Source organism: Chironomus tepperi, unplaced genomic scaffold, assembly GCF_022539635.2.
Source record: "Chironomus tepperi strain 1889 unplaced genomic scaffold, CSIRO-AGI_Ctep_v1 contig_364, whole genome shotgun sequence".
NCBI lineage: Eukaryota > Metazoa > Arthropoda > Insecta > Diptera > Chironomidae > Chironomus > Chironomus tepperi.
In genome coordinates this window covers 3,886,616-3,905,997 of record NW_027226486.1, presented here as the reverse complement: position 1 = coordinate 3,905,997, position 19,382 = coordinate 3,886,616, and the positions used below count along the sequence as shown (strand labels likewise).

The 19,382-nt window shown below is 32.7% G+C and overlaps 2 protein-coding genes across 4 annotated transcripts in view; one reads left to right on the top strand and one right to left on the bottom strand.

The window, feature by feature from the left end:
• LOC139095230 (uncharacterized) overlaps positions 1 to 5,261 on the bottom strand; it is a 27,525-nt gene extending 22,264 nt beyond the window's left edge. Inside the window, exon 1 of one of the 3 annotated variants that reach the window (XR_011544846.1) lies at positions 5,107 to 5,261. The gene's annotated coding sequence lies outside the window, so the exon portion shown is untranslated. Of the gene's footprint in view, positions 1 to 1,368; positions 1,497 to 1,809; positions 1,861 to 5,106 lie in introns of those variants that run through there. The other 2 variants (XR_011544851.1, XR_011544852.1) reach the window with 2 other exon arrangements.
• Positions 2,212 to 19,382, top strand: wat (waterproof). The gene is made up of 12 exons (XM_070646515.1): positions 2,212 to 2,429; positions 9,273 to 9,328; positions 9,834 to 9,908; positions 15,175 to 15,287; positions 15,353 to 15,510; positions 16,238 to 16,328; positions 16,389 to 16,534; positions 16,600 to 16,775; positions 17,043 to 17,409; positions 17,473 to 17,566; positions 17,631 to 17,794; positions 18,908 to 19,382. Exons 2-12 carry the CDS (start codon positions 9,286 to 9,288, stop codon positions 18,999 to 19,001), a joined length of 1,521 nt encoding a protein of 506 aa, XP_070502616.1. The 5' UTR covers positions 2,212 to 2,429; positions 9,273 to 9,285; the 3' UTR covers positions 19,002 to 19,382.

The window sequence follows — 19,382 nt, the reverse complement described above, 5'->3', positions numbered from 1 at the left end:
GTTTACTTTCTTCTGCAAAAATATATATAAAGAAAAATGTGAAACGTGAGGATGACTGAGCAAAAAATTAATTTTTTGACTTGAATGTAGGAATGACGCTTAAAAGATATCTCAAGTATATCCACAAATATTGTAAATTTAAAGGAATTAAGGTTCAATTTGGTATTCTCTTTAACAAACGACCAGACAGTCAAGTTAAATTAAAGGATTACAATTAGTTTTAAAAACAGATTATGACAATATCCAGCAGTAAATCGAATCATTGACACAAATATAAGCTGATTTACTGTCTTTTTTTATTTTCATGTGATAATCTTATGATTGTATTGATTAATTCGGTACGAGAACTGATAAAATTTATGTAATTAAATTTTAATTAGTATTCTTGTCACTCTATTATCAATGTTCATCAACCTGACTGAGACACAATTGTGATCTATATAATTTGAGCACTAATTGAACTAGATCAGAGATGCGATAAGCAGTAGAACGATAGAGCGAATATTTCAATGTAAATGTCGGAATTTTATGAATTTTTTAGATTTCCCGGGCAACACATAACGGAGGACGGAGTTTATCGTCTTGAAATTGGGTCAAAATCAGTCGCCACGGTGCTGTTATGGCAATTTTGTGTCTTCGCAGTACGGCGATGTAACGGTGCCCTAGCAAACACATAAGTCAGGAGTCAAAACCGAGCAATACAGGTGTTCGCTAAGACATCACTACGTCGCCGAATTAAATACAAGACACAAAGTTGACCTGAATTCAGCGTGAAGGCTGTTTCTGACCTATTTTTTCATCCGATAATGTGATTCGTCGCCGTTTGTGTCAAATCCGAGCAACACAATGTAACGAACCGTTATCAGGTCAACATTACGTTCTTCCATCAATGTGGGAATGTAGCAGTTTCATAATGAACACGTTGTGCTGCTCGGGTTTGGCTCCAACGACATTAAATCACATTGCTCGCTGAAAAAATGGATCAGAAACAGCTGTCAATTTGAAGTCAGGAATACTGCGTCTTGTCGCTAATACGATGACGTAGCGGGTATAGAACAATGACGTACTGCTAAGGTAGAGAGCCAAACCCGAGCAACACAACACAGCGAACCGCATTTTTAGCCATAAAAATGAGTCAAAATCTTTGAAAATCAACTTTGCATCTTGTCGTCAATAGGGCGACCTAGCGGTACTTTAACGAACACCTGTGCTTCTCGGGTTTGACACATGACTTAGATTCTTGATGACTAGACTATTGTGGATTTCCAAAACTAATATAAACACGAGGAAGTGAAATTCTTAGAAATTTTCTTCGACTGTTTCGATGCCAATACCTTAAGAACCTTGAAAAAATGTGAATAATCTTACATTATTGACATCCAAAATTAATTGCTTGCCTAATTAAGACTTATTGTAGTCCGACAAAGGTAATCACGTGAAGCAAGGTCTGTTTTTTGCCACAAAACAAAATAATCCTTTGACAACAAATTCTTCTGTATTTCGCAACACATCGCGATAATATCTAAGTATTCCAGCATGGCTACTAAAGATCATTTCCCCAAAATGTTAAAAAGCACCAAAAAAAATCAGGTTTATTTGATAAATTTCAAAATTTTGCCACATTATTGCAGATTTACCTCCTTAGCATGCAGAATCACAACAACAGTTATCACAAAAACCAGACTTGCGGATATATCAGTTAATAGGGAAGAAGACAATAAATTAATCTCGTCGAAAGGAAAATTCCCCAATATCAGTCAAAAATTAGCAACATGCAGCAACAACAACAACAACAAAAAAGTGTCTTACTTGCGTCATTTGAATCTAAATAAGAATGTTAAAAGTATCAAAACACCGGACTGTAAACTGTGAACTCAAAAGCTTACGTATGTGTTCGCGCACTATCATCACATCTATTATAAGCTGCATACATGCTTATTCAGCCGCAGTCACACTGTATAAACACCTGTAATGTTGAAAATTTCATGTTTACAGGCACAAAATTGAGATTTTTGACATAAATTTAAGGTAATTTTGTGGATAATTTAAGGATGATTAAGGAACAAATTGGAACTAACTTGACACTTGGTATTTCCGGTCAAAAAAATCCTCAAAACAATTCACAAAACCAGTCATTTAAAGTTCAACTTATTTCTACCGTGAAACTCCGCGCTTATAATAAAAGCACATGAGCTGCTGCTAAAGCTTTTAGTTTATTTTCGGCTGTTGTATCGATCGTATGCGGTCTTGCTAATATATTAATAAAAAAAAGAAGTGAAGAACACAACTGAATAAATAATAAAATTTTATTAAGGAACAAAATAAGCAAATTTGATAATTTTGAACAGTTGGAACTAAAAAAAGATTAAAAGTTGAACAGTTGAAGTTAAAAATAGAACTTGTGGATATATTTAAAAATAATTCTACGGGTAATATACCTAATTTAAATTAAAAATTATATAACGGTCGTCAGCATGACTAAGTTCTAATTTGTGGATGGATTTTTCTAAGAAGGAATAAGTTAAGGCAGTGAAAAAAATTGTTAAAAAATCTGTGCTGACCAACGCACATCGACTACCGCAAAAAATTTGATCTTGAAAAAATATTCTCAGTCAGGTGTTCGCGGAATATTTTTTTATGGATATTTATGAGGCAAAAATCCTTAATTTTTTTTTGGCAAAAAAATAGAATTTGTGGAATAATTTAAGATTTTTTTTTTGTGTGCGCAAAAATAAATGCCATAGTGAAGATAAAGACTTTAGTTAATGAGAGCCACCTGAGTGCCATTGACTTGCTGTTGTGTACATATCATATATGATGATCATTTTTTAATGAATTCGCAACGAAAATATATTTTTTTGCAGAATAAATTTGTAATAAATAGCAAATATGTTGATGATATGGCGAATCTGTGAAATAATCAAGTTTAATGTGTTAGAGGATTTCACAATTTAATTAGCAAATATTCGCAGTTGAGTTTTTTGGTTAACCATTAAGGTTGATGATGTGAGGAAGTTAAGGTTAGATTGGCAAACTTTAAAAATGTTGAGCTAGTCTTTATCATTTCTGTTTAATTAATTGTCGATGTTTCGAGAAGTTTTGTGCAAAACAATTTTATCCTCAGCGATAAATCTGCACTATTCATCTATAAACTCAGGCTGAGTACGGAGTTGACATGGATTTGAATTGAATCAAGTCGATTTGTGTTGAATTTTCCATACAAAATCCGAGTCGACTTCGAGCTCTGAGCTCAGATATGCAACTCATACTTACTTACTTATTGAGTAGTACAGATCAGTTGTCATTCATGGCCCCACTTAGATGTCACCTGAAACGAGCCTCATTGTTGGCTATCAATTGCCAATTTCCAAATACGACGCATGCTATTCTCAAATTTGTTGCGTGAAGGAGTCAATTGTAAAACCTAATTCGATCTTAGAATCAGTGTCCATAGTTAGATTTCATTCCAATAATTTAGTAACCTACAATATATTAGGGTCTATTCCAAATATTTATTAGCCTACAGTACATTCGGGCTCGTTTTAATCAGGGCTAGAGGTCGACTCAAATTTTTAATGGAGTTGAATTGACTAGAGTTGACTTTCGAACTATGTTTCCAATAAAAGCTCATACTTCAGTGAATTTATAACTTTTGTTATCTTTCTTATTCTTAACTACATCATTCATGACTCATTCCAATATCTCAAGTTGCCTAATTCTTAATTTCCATCATTAAACTGCAAGTCTTAAAGAGTCGAACTATCTAAACTTCCGTAAAATCTCTTGTACTCATAGTCAGATTCGAAACCAAGAAGGCGAAATATTTAAACTTCTGAAAAAGACTCAAGGTTAATAATAGGATTCGAACTCTGAAGTTCAAGTTCAATAACAACTTTCATGTTCCGCAATCTTCTCAGTGAGCTGAATTAAGACACTTTTTCTTCTTTTTAATGAATGACTATGGAGCAATTTAAGATTCAAGTAAACTTTGAATTCTCTTTCTAGAATTGCGTAACAATTCAATTTCAAGGTCTCATCTATAAATTCTAACACCTCATTATCAACTGATGTCAGACTCACAATCAACTGCCTTACATGAGAACAATCCCATCTAAATCTTTGTATAAAATAATTATTACAATAAATGAATTAAATTTCAAAAAATATGACAAAATCTTAAAAGATTAGAAAAATATCAAAGATGATGAAAACATGTTCATGAACTTCCTTATTCAAATGTGAACTTCCTCAAGTGATACACACTTGAAATCATTCAAGAAACTTCTCTCAATGTCTATAAAATCTATTAAAAAAAAGGCTTAATTTTTACCAATGAAATTTTAATTTCCCGCCCGAATCGCAATTGTTAATGAAATTGAGCATGTGTGAAGCTCATCAATAAAAAAAAATCTTGAATGAACAATTAAAATCTTTTTGTCTGAAAGTGATTAAAACTTCACCTCAATTGCATTTATTTTGCACATGCATAAAAAAATATTGAATAATTAAGCAAGGTTCAATCTGCAAAAAAAGGATAAGTGTACTTCTCGACTCTGCAGCTTTAAATTTATTTAAATATTGCTTGTTTCAATGCGCATTTCATATTTATTGAATGGCGTGTACACATGAATTTTGAAACAAGTCATTTAGTCAGCAAGGTCGTACATTACTTAGTGTCCAAAAGAATATATTGGAATGAATAATGGGTGGACAAAACATCCTGACTGTATATAATATTTATTGACATAAAGAAGAATTTTCTGTGGAACATGAAAGAATCTTTAGCAGAACCTTACTGTAATTTATTGATTTGGCTGTATGTGATGCAAAAAAAAAATATATATTATGGGGGACTTCCATGTGATATGAATTTTTAATGAATGGCTCTAGTGTGTATTATTTATATAATGTAAAGTTAGAGTCGAAACTTCGATTTATATTTTATTTTTGCGTAATGGCTTCATATCTGTGTAATCATTAATGTAGAAACACATTGACACATCAATCATAATATATATTGGACATGTGGATTGTAATAGCAATGAGCATAATGAATAGATAATGTTTATTTTGATAATTAGTGATTCTACCAAGAATGAATAATACCTTTGGGTTTTTATTATGGAACATGTGCGAGTACTTAGCTTCTATTGCCATTTATTTATCACTTATTCACAACTTTTTTCTTTTTTTTGAAAATTATTTACTTTTCACCTTTTTTATACACAATGGAACTGTCAGAATTGGCAGTAAAGATGAACGTGACATAATATCGACAAGTTCTGAGAATAAACTGTTCACGTTCTGCTGTTTATGAAGCATGAGACACATTATTGCTTTTAGAAATTGCAATTTTCACTTAAAATAACAACAAACTTGATGATTCTTTTAGAATTTGGATGTAAATTCACTTCACAATGATCAATCCTTTAATTAAAACCACTTTCAATGCTTACTTACCATTAAAATTCAATTAACAAATCAAAAAAAACTTCACAGCCAACTCTTCGATTGAACTTTGTTTACAAAAAAAAAGTTTCAAGGGCACATCAACTATGCATGTGAAAAAAAATTCAATTAAACAAAAAGTAAATGCAAAGCTTCAAATTTTTCTTCAATTTCAACCACAAATGACCTTTTAGGAAATGATTTTCGACTATTAAATTAGATTTTAAGGACAAATCCAAAAAAAATAATTAAATTTTCTGCAACAAAAAGCAGTTGATTTTCCCCTAATTCATTTTTTTCAAATTTCCTTTGTTCGTTATTTAACCTTGAATTATCTTCTAAACTCACGTCTATGAATCTCAATATTTATAACACATGTTTCTTTAATTTAAAATGCATTCAAGCAAGCGAATACTTCATTGACCATGCCAATGATCTTCTAAGGTAGCGATGAGCAAAAAATAAATGACTGAATATGGCAATAAACTTCCTGAACGAAATGCTTAACACAATGTCAATAGCTATTGGCTTTAAATTAGCATTAAAGTGTTATCTCTTGTCTCACTCACATAGGGCTTACTTCACGTCGATAATTAAGCTTAATTATGCGCTATAATTACAGACTTTTATGTGCGTATTAAACTCGATTATGGAGTATTTTTTTTAAGCATAGCTTTAATGATCATTTATGAGGAAATAATTAATATTTTCGGACCTGATGGAATTGTTTACAATTCGTATTGCCATATCATGTATACGTCACTTGAGGATTGACGTCATTATAACATTCAATACAAGAAGTTAATTAAAAACATACAAGAACATGCTTGATTTGTGCCACATTAATCACTGCCGACTGAATAGGTCAACACAATCTTGTTTGTTATGTCGTTTAGCCACTAACTGTAAAATGTAAAATAAACAGAATAAAAACTTATTCTTACAGCCCATGCAAACCAGTTAAATTAAAACAAAATCGAAAGTGTCGAGATAATATGCAAGTCATTAAAGCAGCACAAAAAAAGTTCGAGAAGTTTCAAGCTCAAGGAAAATGTAACGGAATGGAAATTATACTAGATTTAATGCGTGTTGATTATGCGATTGAGGGTTAATTATCGAGATACAGCAGCATGTGCATATGTGATAATTGATGTGAAGACTCAATGCTTGTTATGATGTAGTTGACCGGGTTATAGAGTAATTGAATGATATTTTATAATTGTGATTTAGGAATTTGCCATTGGATGTTGAAATGATTGATGGAAGCTGTAGATTCCGAATGTATTGACTGCGGTGCTTACTCTGTCATTCCTAACATGACTGTCGCTCTAGATCAGATTCATTCTTATGGATTCTTACCAATTTCCAACCAGTTCCTAACTCTAGATCATCCAAATCAACAGCAATGACCAAACCAAATCATCAAAATGCCCAACCACAACCAGATTCCTTAAATTGACAACACAAATCAATGATTCTAATCTCAACATTAAAGGGCAACCTTTTAGGTTCTTCTATGTTTGTTTATATTTCGTTCAAATTAAATCAAATACAGCTGTGGTCTATGCCAACACAAAATAGATCGAATGATAATTGTCGCTTTGGTGTTGCTCGATGTTGACACAATCCAACACTCATTTAAGTGATATTAATTGTTTTTTTTTCTGGAAAAATCTTTGAGACTAATGAACAGAGTAGGCTCTTGAGTAACTTGATCTTTGGTCAATTCGGATAGGATGTTGTCTGGGTATTCATCGATGGTGTTAAGTGGTTGTCTGGGTTGAGTGGGATTTGGAGTATCGAGTCATATGCAAGTGTATCTGCTAATGCAAGAGTAAGGCTTCTGTGGTTGAGATGTTGGGCTTATTGAGGTATCTGAGATTTCAAGTCATATATTGACGAATCTGCGAGTCCAAGAACAGCCTCTGTAGCCAAGTGGTTGGTCATCTGACCGGAAATCCATATCACTCTTCCGTGAATACGTGTGTTCGATTCCCACCAGAAATTAGATCTCTTATTCATCATGTTGGACTGCCTGACCATGAATCAACATGGGATTCACATATTCCGAACCAATTATGACAATCTAGGGGAAGAACTATTTCCAATTCTCAAGATATAAATCTACTAATTTAATTATTGAAGACATTCAAAACATTCCATTGAAGTATCATCGAAAAGTCACTTCCTTGTCTCTAATCTCCACCAAAACAACAACGCTGTCTAGAGCTTTTATGTTTTAAGTATTACACAAGTTAACATTCTCCACAAAAAGCTCATTCGGCACGAACGTAAAGAACTAAATAAAATTTTGAAATCACCTGCTTAACATTGCATCAGTGCTGGCAATTATTACAATATGTAAAGAAAGTAATTATGCTGAATGTGACTTAATTGAAAATTAAATTATCGAAGCTGATGTGTGATATTTAACGGTAGTCGTGTCCAAAACATCTAGAAAATTCCACGCGACTAGCTCTACATTTTGCAATGTCCATTAGCGGTGTTGAGGCTCAAAGATTTTGTAATTTTAAAATATGTCTTTTACATTTGTGATCTTTGGACATAGAACTGAAGAATTTAGACAAGGAAGGAACGCACGACAGCCTTTAAGGATTTAAAGAATGCTAAGCATGACACTTGTTGATCTATGTTGACAAAATAAACGAGATTCACGCCTTAAAAGCAAAAAAAAAGCTAAATGACATGACATGGTAATTTGATAGACATATCAAAGTCATTCTGTATTCCTTTACAGCCTACTAATATGGAGTTCTTGCTCAATTGAGAATGTTGTTTTAGAAATATATATATAAAGCTTTTTAGTTGGACGTTAGTTCAAGGCTGATTAGAATTAAATAAGCAATAGTTTTTTGTGAATTGCAGTAGGCTTAATTAATTGGATTTTTAGTATTTATTTCCTTTTGTGATGTTCAATGTTATGGAAGAAATGAGCTGAACCGAGTTGCACAAATGAATGTTTGTGTTGCTCGAGTGTAGTTGACAGTTGTTCCTTGATTTGTGTATTTTCGGCATTTTTACATCATGTGCCTTCTTTCTTTGAGAATTCTGGGTTATACTACTGTATGTGACGCGGAACGTAGTTTAAGCACCACTGTTCTATATTGATATTATCGATTTTGGTCTAGTAGTCTTATCAAATCGAGGATCTACAATATTTAATATCAAATTTAAATTCTAAATATTCAAAATTTCTGTTGTGCCAAAGCCAACTTAGGTGATCATCAAAACAAATAAAATTTCTACAATCTTAAAATAGACTTAAAGATTCAATTTTTTTTTTAAAAAAAAACATCCATAAAATGATTCCTAACAAACAAATTAAGAACCGTACCTTGTTTATTAAAAATTCATAATAATCACATGCACATGGCATGTTAAGAGTTTATTGAATCATCGTTGTTGTTGTTGTTGACTTTGCAGAAATATCAAAAAATTCCAAATCTGGAGATAAAAATATCCAAAAGTTAATAAAGATTCGCAAAAAAAACATCAAAACAAACGCTTGTGTCCAAAATAGTAAGCATGCTGCATATTAAAAGTTAATTTATTTATAAAAAACCAGACTTCCCTCATGTCATGAAATATTTCAAAATAGTAAAGTAAATTAAATGCTAGAAAAATCCATGCCTTAACACTTGCTGCTGCTGACCATAAATGTACAAAAACATCATAGTTTCCAAGAAATAAGAACTTAACATGCTGTAAACCGTGCTTAAATTAATTATTTTTATGCATATAAACTGGATTAAACAGCCATGACAGCAATAATGAAACTTTAACTTTATTTTTTTGATTTACAGAAAAACAAGCACAATGGCACCACTACAAGACACAATTTTTGAGGCAGAAGAGTCATGTAAGTTCCATTTTTCCATATTTTATGTTAATTCATTGCTTATTTTATGACGTAAAATGAGCCAATAGTGATGAGTCAGATGGAATATCTTGGGAATCTCCGATTCTTAGTCAGAATTGGATGTATGAAGATATCCATTAATATTAATGTATCCGAGCAACAGTCACGGTGACGTCAGCGCAACTTCGTGGCTTACCGTTAATACGGTGACGCAACGGTGGTCTAGGGCCGGTTTCTTGGTATACATTTAATCCTACCCAACTCTACCTTTGGTCACTCCTAACCCCATACTTGGATACATCCTTGGTCCCATCGCTAAACACATACACCTATCCTTGCCTCTTCACCAGGGTACACACTACCTACACTTGATGTAAGGATAGATGCATCCCAAGAAACCAACTACTGCCGTCCACGATGTGTTGCTCGGGACAGTCATGAAACCATAAACAAGCATTTCCTCTTTCATTACATCCATTAATATTGCTATTTTTATATGTTTCAGATGGAACTCCAATTCAACAATTTTACAGAAAAAAGTCAATCTTTATGACCGGAGCAACAGGATTTTTAGGAAAAGGTGAGATGACATCCATCACACACCTCTTTTGCTTGTTGCTTGTCACCTGCAATTTAAATTCTAATATCGATGACAAACAAAAAGGCAATAAATAATGTTTTGACATTATTGCAAATTCGACCACAAGACGTTTGAATGTCAAGTCAAGCTTCCGCCTTTATTCTGATTTTTTGACACTCATCTGTAGCTTAGATTTGGTGATTTTAGACAATACCAGACAATAATTCTTGTTTTGTCAATTTTGGGAATTTTGCAGATTTTTTTTGGCAAATTTCGTATCCATTAAAGTCATTTGATTATGTAGATTTTGGTATGAAGGCGGAAATCCAGGATTGTCGACTGAAACAGAATTTGGTTAAACGACAGTTCTGAATTTCTTGGAATTTTAGAAATATTCTTTCAATGCCAACTTGATTTTTAGTTTTTGTTCTAATTTGGATGATATTTTAGTACAAAATTTTATAAAGCAGAGTCCAAAGTAGGCTTGGATTTTGTATGAAATCGACTGAACTCGACTTCATATCAGACTGCGAGCAATGCTAGTGTTGTACTCAATTCCTTACAAAATTCGAACTCTCCATAAACTCTGGTTATGAATTAACACAAATCAAGTGCCCATTCCTTGCTACCAAGTGTCCAAAAACACAATTTTTTGCTTAAATAATTAGCAATATATATTCAAAATCCATCAAAATCCGGAAGGAATAGATTACATAGAAACAATTTATTTTCGACCACATTTCGCAAACATCGTAGCTGTAGACACATATAAAAGGCAATAGATAATAAATGTGATGATAAAAGACAATAGCAAGGTTTTCTTGGACATCGAACAAAAAAAAATGTCTTGCGGAAAAGTCAATGATCTCTAAAAATGGATTTACAGTTTAATATGTAGTCTTTAATATGATTTTTTTTTTGGAATTTGAAGAGCGGCAAAAATGAGATGATTAGTTGTGATTGTATTTCCTGAAAGTTCAGGCTTTATGATTCTTTTGTTGAGGATTGATGACAATAAGACGGCAGTGTAGGCATAAATGTGTCTGTAAACATGCCATAAATATGACAAAATATGGCTGAAAATACCATGACTATGTAAATATGCCATAATCATGGCTGTATACATGCCATAATTATGACACAAACATGGCTACATATATGGCATATGTATGACATAAATATGGCTGCAATTATGCCATAAAAATGACATAAAAATACATAGTTAGCCATAAATTGGCTGTAACTTTGCCATAAATGTGGCTTTAACTTTGTTATAAATATGGCTGTAGCTTTGGCTGTAACTTGCCATGGCTGTAGCTGTGATGCCATAAATATGGCTGTAACTTTGCCATAAATATGGCTGTAACTATGTCACAAATATGGCTGTAACTTTGCCTAAATATGGCTGCAACTTTGCCATAAATGTGGCTGTAACTTTGGCTGCCATAAATATAGCTGTAAATGTGCCATAAATATGGCACTTAACCTGAAAATTGTCACTTGAACGCCATATCCCAATCAGTCGGTTGCCATGCCCAATTTGTGTCGAATTTTGCATCTAAATTGCATAATATCTCATCAACTTCAAATCCATTAATGCCAATATCAAATGCGTCATGCCAGATTCTTAAAATATAATACAATAAGAAGTAACACATCATTATCTAACAAGATTTCAAGCGATTCGCACCCAATACCCGATAAATCTTTTAAGAAATGAGATAATATAACTAAATAAAAGGTGATGTGTAAAAGTCTTAAGCGCGTACAGTCAGTCTATAACCTTGAGTAGACTCTTTCAATGTGACCGAAAAAAAAAATTTATTTACTTCACGAATCTCATTTTGGAATTGAAGCTCCGTACGTAGTTGTAATTACGATAACAGTCAAACAATGCATTATTAAATTGTCATTCACAATTCCGTTAAGAGACATAACGTAATTGACAATTGTTTCAAAATTCAATATTTTTTGCGTACATTTCAGCAATAATATTTGGAAATTCCTCAAAATTGTTCAGTTTTGGTTAATTAAATGTTATTTGACTAAATAGACCTAATGTTTGATTAATGATGTATGAACGTAAAGCTTTTTATTCCACAGACGCACATGTACAGCATGTTCAGGGACAGGGCTAAAGAGAGATGTTTATTAAAATCCATTGACCAATGAACTTGAATCTCTCGGGGCAATTCCTTCATCGATTTACGTCATAACAAAAAATTTTCTCTGTATACCTCCTCATTTCGCAAGAGGTTAACACATTCGAGGTAGTGAATGACTCTGCAAAATACCTAAAAAATCTCAAAAATTATAATTATTCTATACATGTGCTTGAAATTAATAGACGCGTATATTATTTGCTGAGAAGGGCAAACAATCTTTTTTTATACTTCTAATATGAATTAATCATGTCTTAATGATGATGATCGTATTGAGATTTTTTTGTTCCGTCTCTTTCGGGCCTATAGAACTGGTAAATTGTAATTTTTTTTTTTGGTACAATAGAATAAGTCTTTTTAATGGATTTATATTCATTTAGGCAACATTTATGAGCTGAGCTGTACTCAAATACTCTTTGCAAGTCTTTTGTTGAAAAAGCGGACGTGAGGAACTTGATATTTGAGTTTTGCAGTTGATTTGTTGAGTGCGTCATTAAGAGTTAATAAATAAGAAAGCCTCAAATGACTTCTTTCTTCTGACTGACCTTCCTGAATAGCACATGTTGGTTGATCGATCCATGCTGGCATGACTTTGGTATAGCTTTTGGGTGTTCAAACTGGATCCATCAAAAACCATGCCTGCATGCCAGCATGGATTTAAACAGAATCGACACAAACTCAGAGCCAGCGTGATCCTTAGTTAGACCCGGATTTAGTTTCAATCTATGCCGACATGGCTTTAGCATGGATTTTGGCATTAAAATCTAAACGGCAAAAACCATGTCAAAATCATGCCCGCATGGATTTAAACTGAATTCGGATCCAAGTCAGATTTGCGTCCGCATTATTCCTAGTAAGACTAGGATATGGTTTTAATCCATGCTAGCATGACTTTGGCATGGGTTTTAGCATTCAAATCTAAAACGGCAAAAACCATGCCAAAATCATGACCGCATGCATTTAAACTGAATTCGACACTAACTCCGAACCGGATGTGATTACTTGTTGGATTCGAATTTGATTCAAATCCATGCCGACATGACTTTGGCATGGGTCTTGGAATATAAACGGAAAATTGTAAAAATCATGCCAAAGTCATGTCAGCATGGATTTAAACTGTATCAGGCAACAAGTCAGAATTATGTCGTCCTTATGCTGAATTTTTGATCCATTAACCGATTTGTGCTATTCAGATTTCTAACAGAGTTCAAAGTTGACTTGAATTTCATACGAAAAGCTTATATAGAGTCAGCTAATCTGAACAGTACTTCGCTCCGTTGCCTCATTAACAGCAAAATGCGAAAAATGCGGCTCGTTGCATTGTGAACTTCATATGAAATTAGAGTAGACTTCATCATTATTTCCTTAGTTAGGATTTACGTAGGTTCATTAGCAATCATTAGCACCGTCTGAAGCTACTTTAAAAACCTCCCAATTAGAGAAAGGTGTCATATATGCAGCACAAAACCACAGATTATAAATTTTGGACCCGGATGTCCAATGAAAAATTGCTAGATCATTAAGTCTGATAGAGGCAATAATTCAATTGCGAAGCAAATTTTAGCAAGTTCTTGAGGATTTGTCTTTTTTAACCTTTCTAAATGACTGCTTGATGCTCTTGAGATGAAGGAATTATTTTGCAGAATTTTAAATGAAATTTAATATGCTAATTATCATATAAAGGCAAACAAAAAGTTGGAATTTCCCATTTAAAACTTATCAAATTTGCAAAATAATTGCAATCAACTTAAAATTAGCACACAGATATAAATTAGCACAATGACAAAGTATAAAAATGTGCATGGCAATTTATCAGTTGGAATTTATATCCAGTTGCTATGACTTTTTGGGAGTTTCTAAGTGGCTTAGAAGTGTTTAGATTCTATAAACTGCAGCGTGGTCTTGGAATAGAGTGGAATTTTGGGTATCGAGCCATATTGCACAGTGTCAAGCCATATTGCACAGTGTCAAGCCATATTGCACAGTGTCGAGCCATATTGTATAGTGTCAAGCCATATTGCACAGTGTCGAGCCATATTACACAGTGTCAAGCCATATTGCGCAGTATCAAGCCATATTACCCAGTATCAGGTCATAATGCACAGTGTCAAGCCATAATGTGGCGTATTCAGGGCTCGCAAGAGGGAAGATTGTGTCAAAACCGTAATTAGGTCCATTGTCAAGCGTCCATTAGAGCCAACTACACTGAAAAAATTTCTGGTTACGTTCCATGAGTCATATGTAGTTGAATCTGTCTGTTGAACTGCAAAGTCAATGTGGACGAGTGGGTAGACAACAGATCGATAAATTGTAAATTTCTCTTTGGTGAAGTCGATGGTTCGATTCCTACCAGATTCCGAATCTTAATGAATTCATATAATTTTGTCGATATTGACAAGGATTCGCACAATGTTCATGAAATTGCATGCAGCTTAAACCATCCAGAAACAGAATATTTAGTTAACTTTGGGTTAACTTCGGGTTTAGTTAACTTTGGGTATTTTTAGACTCAATATTCAGGGGAAAAACAACTGTCAGCTTTATTATATTCAAACTGTTTATATATCTATAGCTTCATTATTATAGCTTAATATTAATTTAATAACTATCAAGTTTGTTACAAATTCCAATAAATTACCATCTTAAATGCGACATTGCAAGGATTTCTAGATGTTGTTGTTCATTTGTGTACATGCATAGAATGACAAAAGTCTATCCAATAGATTTCATGTTAAACCACATTGATTTTTTGCATGTCGTCATCAATTCTTGGTCTTGATCTTGTGACATTTTGTCATATGTCATTGACAGAACCAAAAAATTGGTAAAATCCACTAAAAAGTAATTCTATGGAAAAACCAAGCAATACCAGCAATAAGCTCTAAATGTCGCGTGTCATACAATAAGGTAGTCATGTGGTCATGTTGTTAATTTGAAATTCCTTAATTTTCGAACCAAAATCAGTTGACATTCAATCGCTATGAATTGCCTTACTTCTCATGGTCATCAAAATAATTATTTCAGTATTGATCGATCAATTAATTCTCACAAAAAATGTTAAGACATTAGCCAACAATCTAATAATTAAATTTGCACATTTTCAGTTATAATTGAGAAACTTCTGAGGACATGCGACGTTGAGAATATTTATATACTAATGCGAAGTAAAAAGAATGATGATGTACACACAAGAGTAGAGAAAATATTTGATGATCCTGTAAGTTGTGACAAAATTAATCGATACAAAACTTTATATCATCAATTCCATGCCTGCTTTTTCAGATTTTTGAGAAACTTAGAAAAGACAATCCCAAATTTCGACATAAAATTGTACCAATTGGCGGTGATTGTATGCTACCCGGCTTGGGAATTGATCCTAATGAACGCGCTCTTTTAGTCAAACACGTCGACATCGTCTATCATGTGGCGGCTACTGTTAGGTCTGTATTATCATCAATTTACACATTTATTATTAACTTCTTCTTTTGTTGTTGACTAAAATGACGTAGATAAATTGGGAAAATAAATTAATTTTTGGGGTTTTTTCGAGTGCTTGGCGCATTCGAGAGATGATCTCAATATTCATTGAATTGATTCCAAAACTAACGAACTTTCTGAATTTTAATTTGACCGTATTATCAAAATAACGAATTTTTCAAATTTAAATTTGACAGTTTTTTCAAATTAACGAACTTTTCAAATTTAAAATTGAGAGTTTTATCAAATTTACGAACTTTTTGAATTTAAGTTTGGCAATCTTGTCAAATTAACGGACTTTTTGAATTTGAATTTGACAGTTTTCTCAAATTAACGAACTTTTTAAATTTAAATTTGACAGTTTTTTCAAATTAACGAACTTTTTGAATTTAAATTGAACGATTCATTAAATTTGAATTTTAACGGCTTTTTAATATTCAAATCAATTCCACTTTTTGACAGTTCATTTCCGTATTTTTCGCATTTTCATATTTTAAAGTTCATTCTAATTTTTCAACGGATTTAAATAAATTTACATAATGACGCATTAAAGATGAACCATGAGACGAACAATATTAATGACCATTGCCAAAATTATCACTGATCTTCTCGCAAAAACTTTGTATCAATGACTCATATTTCATGACTCCACAAAAAAAAATAACATCTTTTAATATTATATTCATATAGATTCGATGAAAAGCTAAAATTAGCACTTGCCATAAATGTAGCAGGAACAATGGAGATGATGAAACTTGCTAAGGAAATGGAGCACCTTAAGGTATGCCGACACAATATGTCTTATCAAAACAAAAGGCTAAATATAACTTTAAAATTTCAGGCTTTCGTACATGTGTCAACTGCTTTTGCAAATTGCAACAGAGCTGATATCGATGAAATATTCTATCCAACGCCAATAAGCGGTGAAAATAGTATTAAACTTGGAGAGATGATGGATGATGCTACCTTGAATAATATGACACCAGAGTAAGAATTAGGAATAATCAGCACTTCCGCAACAGATATTAATTAACAATCATTACCTATTTCAGACTTATTGGCAATTGGCCCAACACATACACATACACAAAATGTTTAGCTGAAGATTATGTACGATCACATGCTAAAGGTCTTCCACTTGCTGTCTTTCGTCCCGCTATCGTCATTCCAACATATAAAGAACCAATTAAAGGATGGATTGACAATATGTATGGACCTACTGGCATCGGTAAGTTGATTTTTAAAATTTTTGAAATAACGAACTTTTTGAATTTAAATTTGACAGTTTTTTCAAATTAACGAACTTTTTGAATTTAAATTTGACAGTTTTTTCAAATTAAAGAACTTTTTGGATTTAAATTTTTGACAATTTTTTTATTTCCAAATTAACGAACTTTTTGAATTTAAAATTTTGACAAGTTCCATGAAGTGACTTAACTGTTAAAAATTATGTAAATATTGACTTTAACAATTATTATATCTTTGATAATTTTAGTGATTGGAGTTGCCGCTGGTCTATTACGCGTCATTTACGTTCACAAAGAAAATGTAGCTGAACTTGTTCCGGTTGATATGTGTTGTAATTCCCTTATCGCATCTGCATATGATGTCGCTGTTAATTCATATGAAGAACCACCAATTTATAATTTTGTAACAAATAAAAAGAATCCACTTACATGGGAGAACTACTGTGATTTATGTGTTGAGCATGGCGTACAAGCACCACTGATGAAAATGGCATGGTATTATACATTAAAGATGTCATCATCACGATTCCTTGTTACAATTTTAACATTCCTTTATCATTGGATACCTGCTGCCATTGTTGACTTTATTCTATTGATTACCGGCAAGAAGCCAAAGTAAGTTGTTGTTGTAATTGATATTAAGTCTGAGTTTACTAAGATTGATGTTTATTTTTTTAGGCTTATGGACACATACAAAAAGATTCAAAAACTCTGTGATGTCATTTCATACTTTACAACACATGTATTCCTATTTAAAAATAATAATGTCGAAGTAAGTGCTTTAACATGCTTAATATTACATGATTAAATAATCTTTGATTGCTTATTGTTTTTAGAATTTATGGAAGAAAATGGATGAACGGGACAGAGAGCTGTTCTTCTTCGATATGAAGAGTGTTGAATGGTCGTCTTTCATCAAAAATAGTATTTTTGGTATTAGAACGTTCTTGATGAAGGAGGATCCAAAAACAATTCCACAAGCTATTAAGAGATTCCAAAGGTAAGATGATGGGGAATTTTTGAGATGTATTTTGTGACTTTGTGACTTTAATGATGAGAGTATAGCTTGATTGGGATATTCGAGAACAATGAGTAGCTTTTGGGATGTTTCTGAATGCTAGTTCAATGATGGGCAGCATTTAGTGGCACTAGTGTACCGATGTATACAGTACCCATCACTTTGCTAGGGTATGAACAGAAGAGACATGAATCCACCATTCATCAAAGTCTTCTGCAGTTCGGATATTAAGGACTCGATTAATGGATTTTGGCATTGAATTCTAAACTACTCAAAGCTGCTAGACACTCGACTCATATTCAAGCATATTATTAGCTAAGGACGCAAATCAGATATTTTTTATGGAGGTTTGGGTTTTTGAGAAGTTTGGAATTTAGGAAAGTTTTCCAAAGTCTTGGTGTAGACAAATCCTGGGCCGATGTCTCTGTAGTGGCACGGTACGATATGGTATAGTATAGGTACACCATTGGTACGGTACAATGTACATCTGACATGGCAAAATAGTATAGCAGTAGTGTACCAATTGTACACGTTTGTACGTTATTGGTGTACCATTGACACTGGATTGGTATACCACTTTGTCATGCTAGGTGTATAATTGAACCGTAATAGTGATGTTGCTATGCCGTACTATACCATCACTGGGTCGATTCCTTTTGTCTTCATCGAGAAGCCTTCAATATTTAGGTCTCAAAATTGAAAAATAGCTTCTAAAGAGAGGAGATGGGCATGGAAATTGGTGGGTTATCCCCAACGCCAAGACTTTGTAGCTCCTGTCATATAGGAAGAGTTGATAGCAGGAGTAGAAGAAGGAAAAGACCGATTACCAGCTTTAATAAAGTTAAAAACAACCACATAAACATTCCAGTCCATAAAACATGTTAAAATTAAAAGACGTGAAACATTTCGCATCAAAATTGCATTCAGTAACTCAATATTTCATTACTTTATGAGCTTCTGAAAGAAAACAATTTCTTCACATTGGTATTCGAAGTAGTCAAGGTCACATGCGAGTCACTAAACCACAAAAAAATAAACTTATTTGAAGTCTTTCGACATTTCCACACGATTCATTTATTTTTCTTTTATTTTCAGATTGAAAATAATTCATTACACAACTGTATATACTATTCGCGCTGCTGCTCTGTACCTTTTGTACAAAATCTTACCTCTGCCTGCACTATTCTAGTTCATGCTATGTAATTTAGTCGTATACAATTCATGAATCATGACTAATATGAAAAAAAAAAAGAATTTCATGTCGAATCCATTTTATAAGTGAAAATAGCTAATTATGTATTAGAAATATAATTTAAGTTGTATATTATTCAAATTGTAAAATGTATTTTTTTTTTGTTATGGGTCTATTATTCAGTCAGGATTATTTCCGTTAAAATTTCAATGCAAAAATTTTTGTTTATTTTTAGGAAAAAATATTTAATGAAAATTTATTAAAAGATTAAATTTTTGAAACCTTTTTGTCCTGCTGATATTTCTTGATATTTTATGTATCAATTTTAGGCTAGCTATGTTTTTAATAAAAAGATGAAATCTATTTAATTTTTGTAAA

Coding starts and splice junctions, on each gene's coding strand:
- wat (XM_070646515.1), top strand. CDS start 9,286: ATGGCACCACTACAAGACACAATTTTTGAGGCAGAAGAGTCAT. Junction 16,329..16,388: donor AGGAAATGGAGCACCTTAAG/GTATGCCGACAC, acceptor TTAAAATTTCAG/GCTTTCGTACATGTGTCAAC. Junction 17,410..17,472: donor ATTACCGGCAAGAAGCCAAA/GTAAGTTGTTGT, acceptor TTATTTTTTTAG/GCTTATGGACACATACAAAA.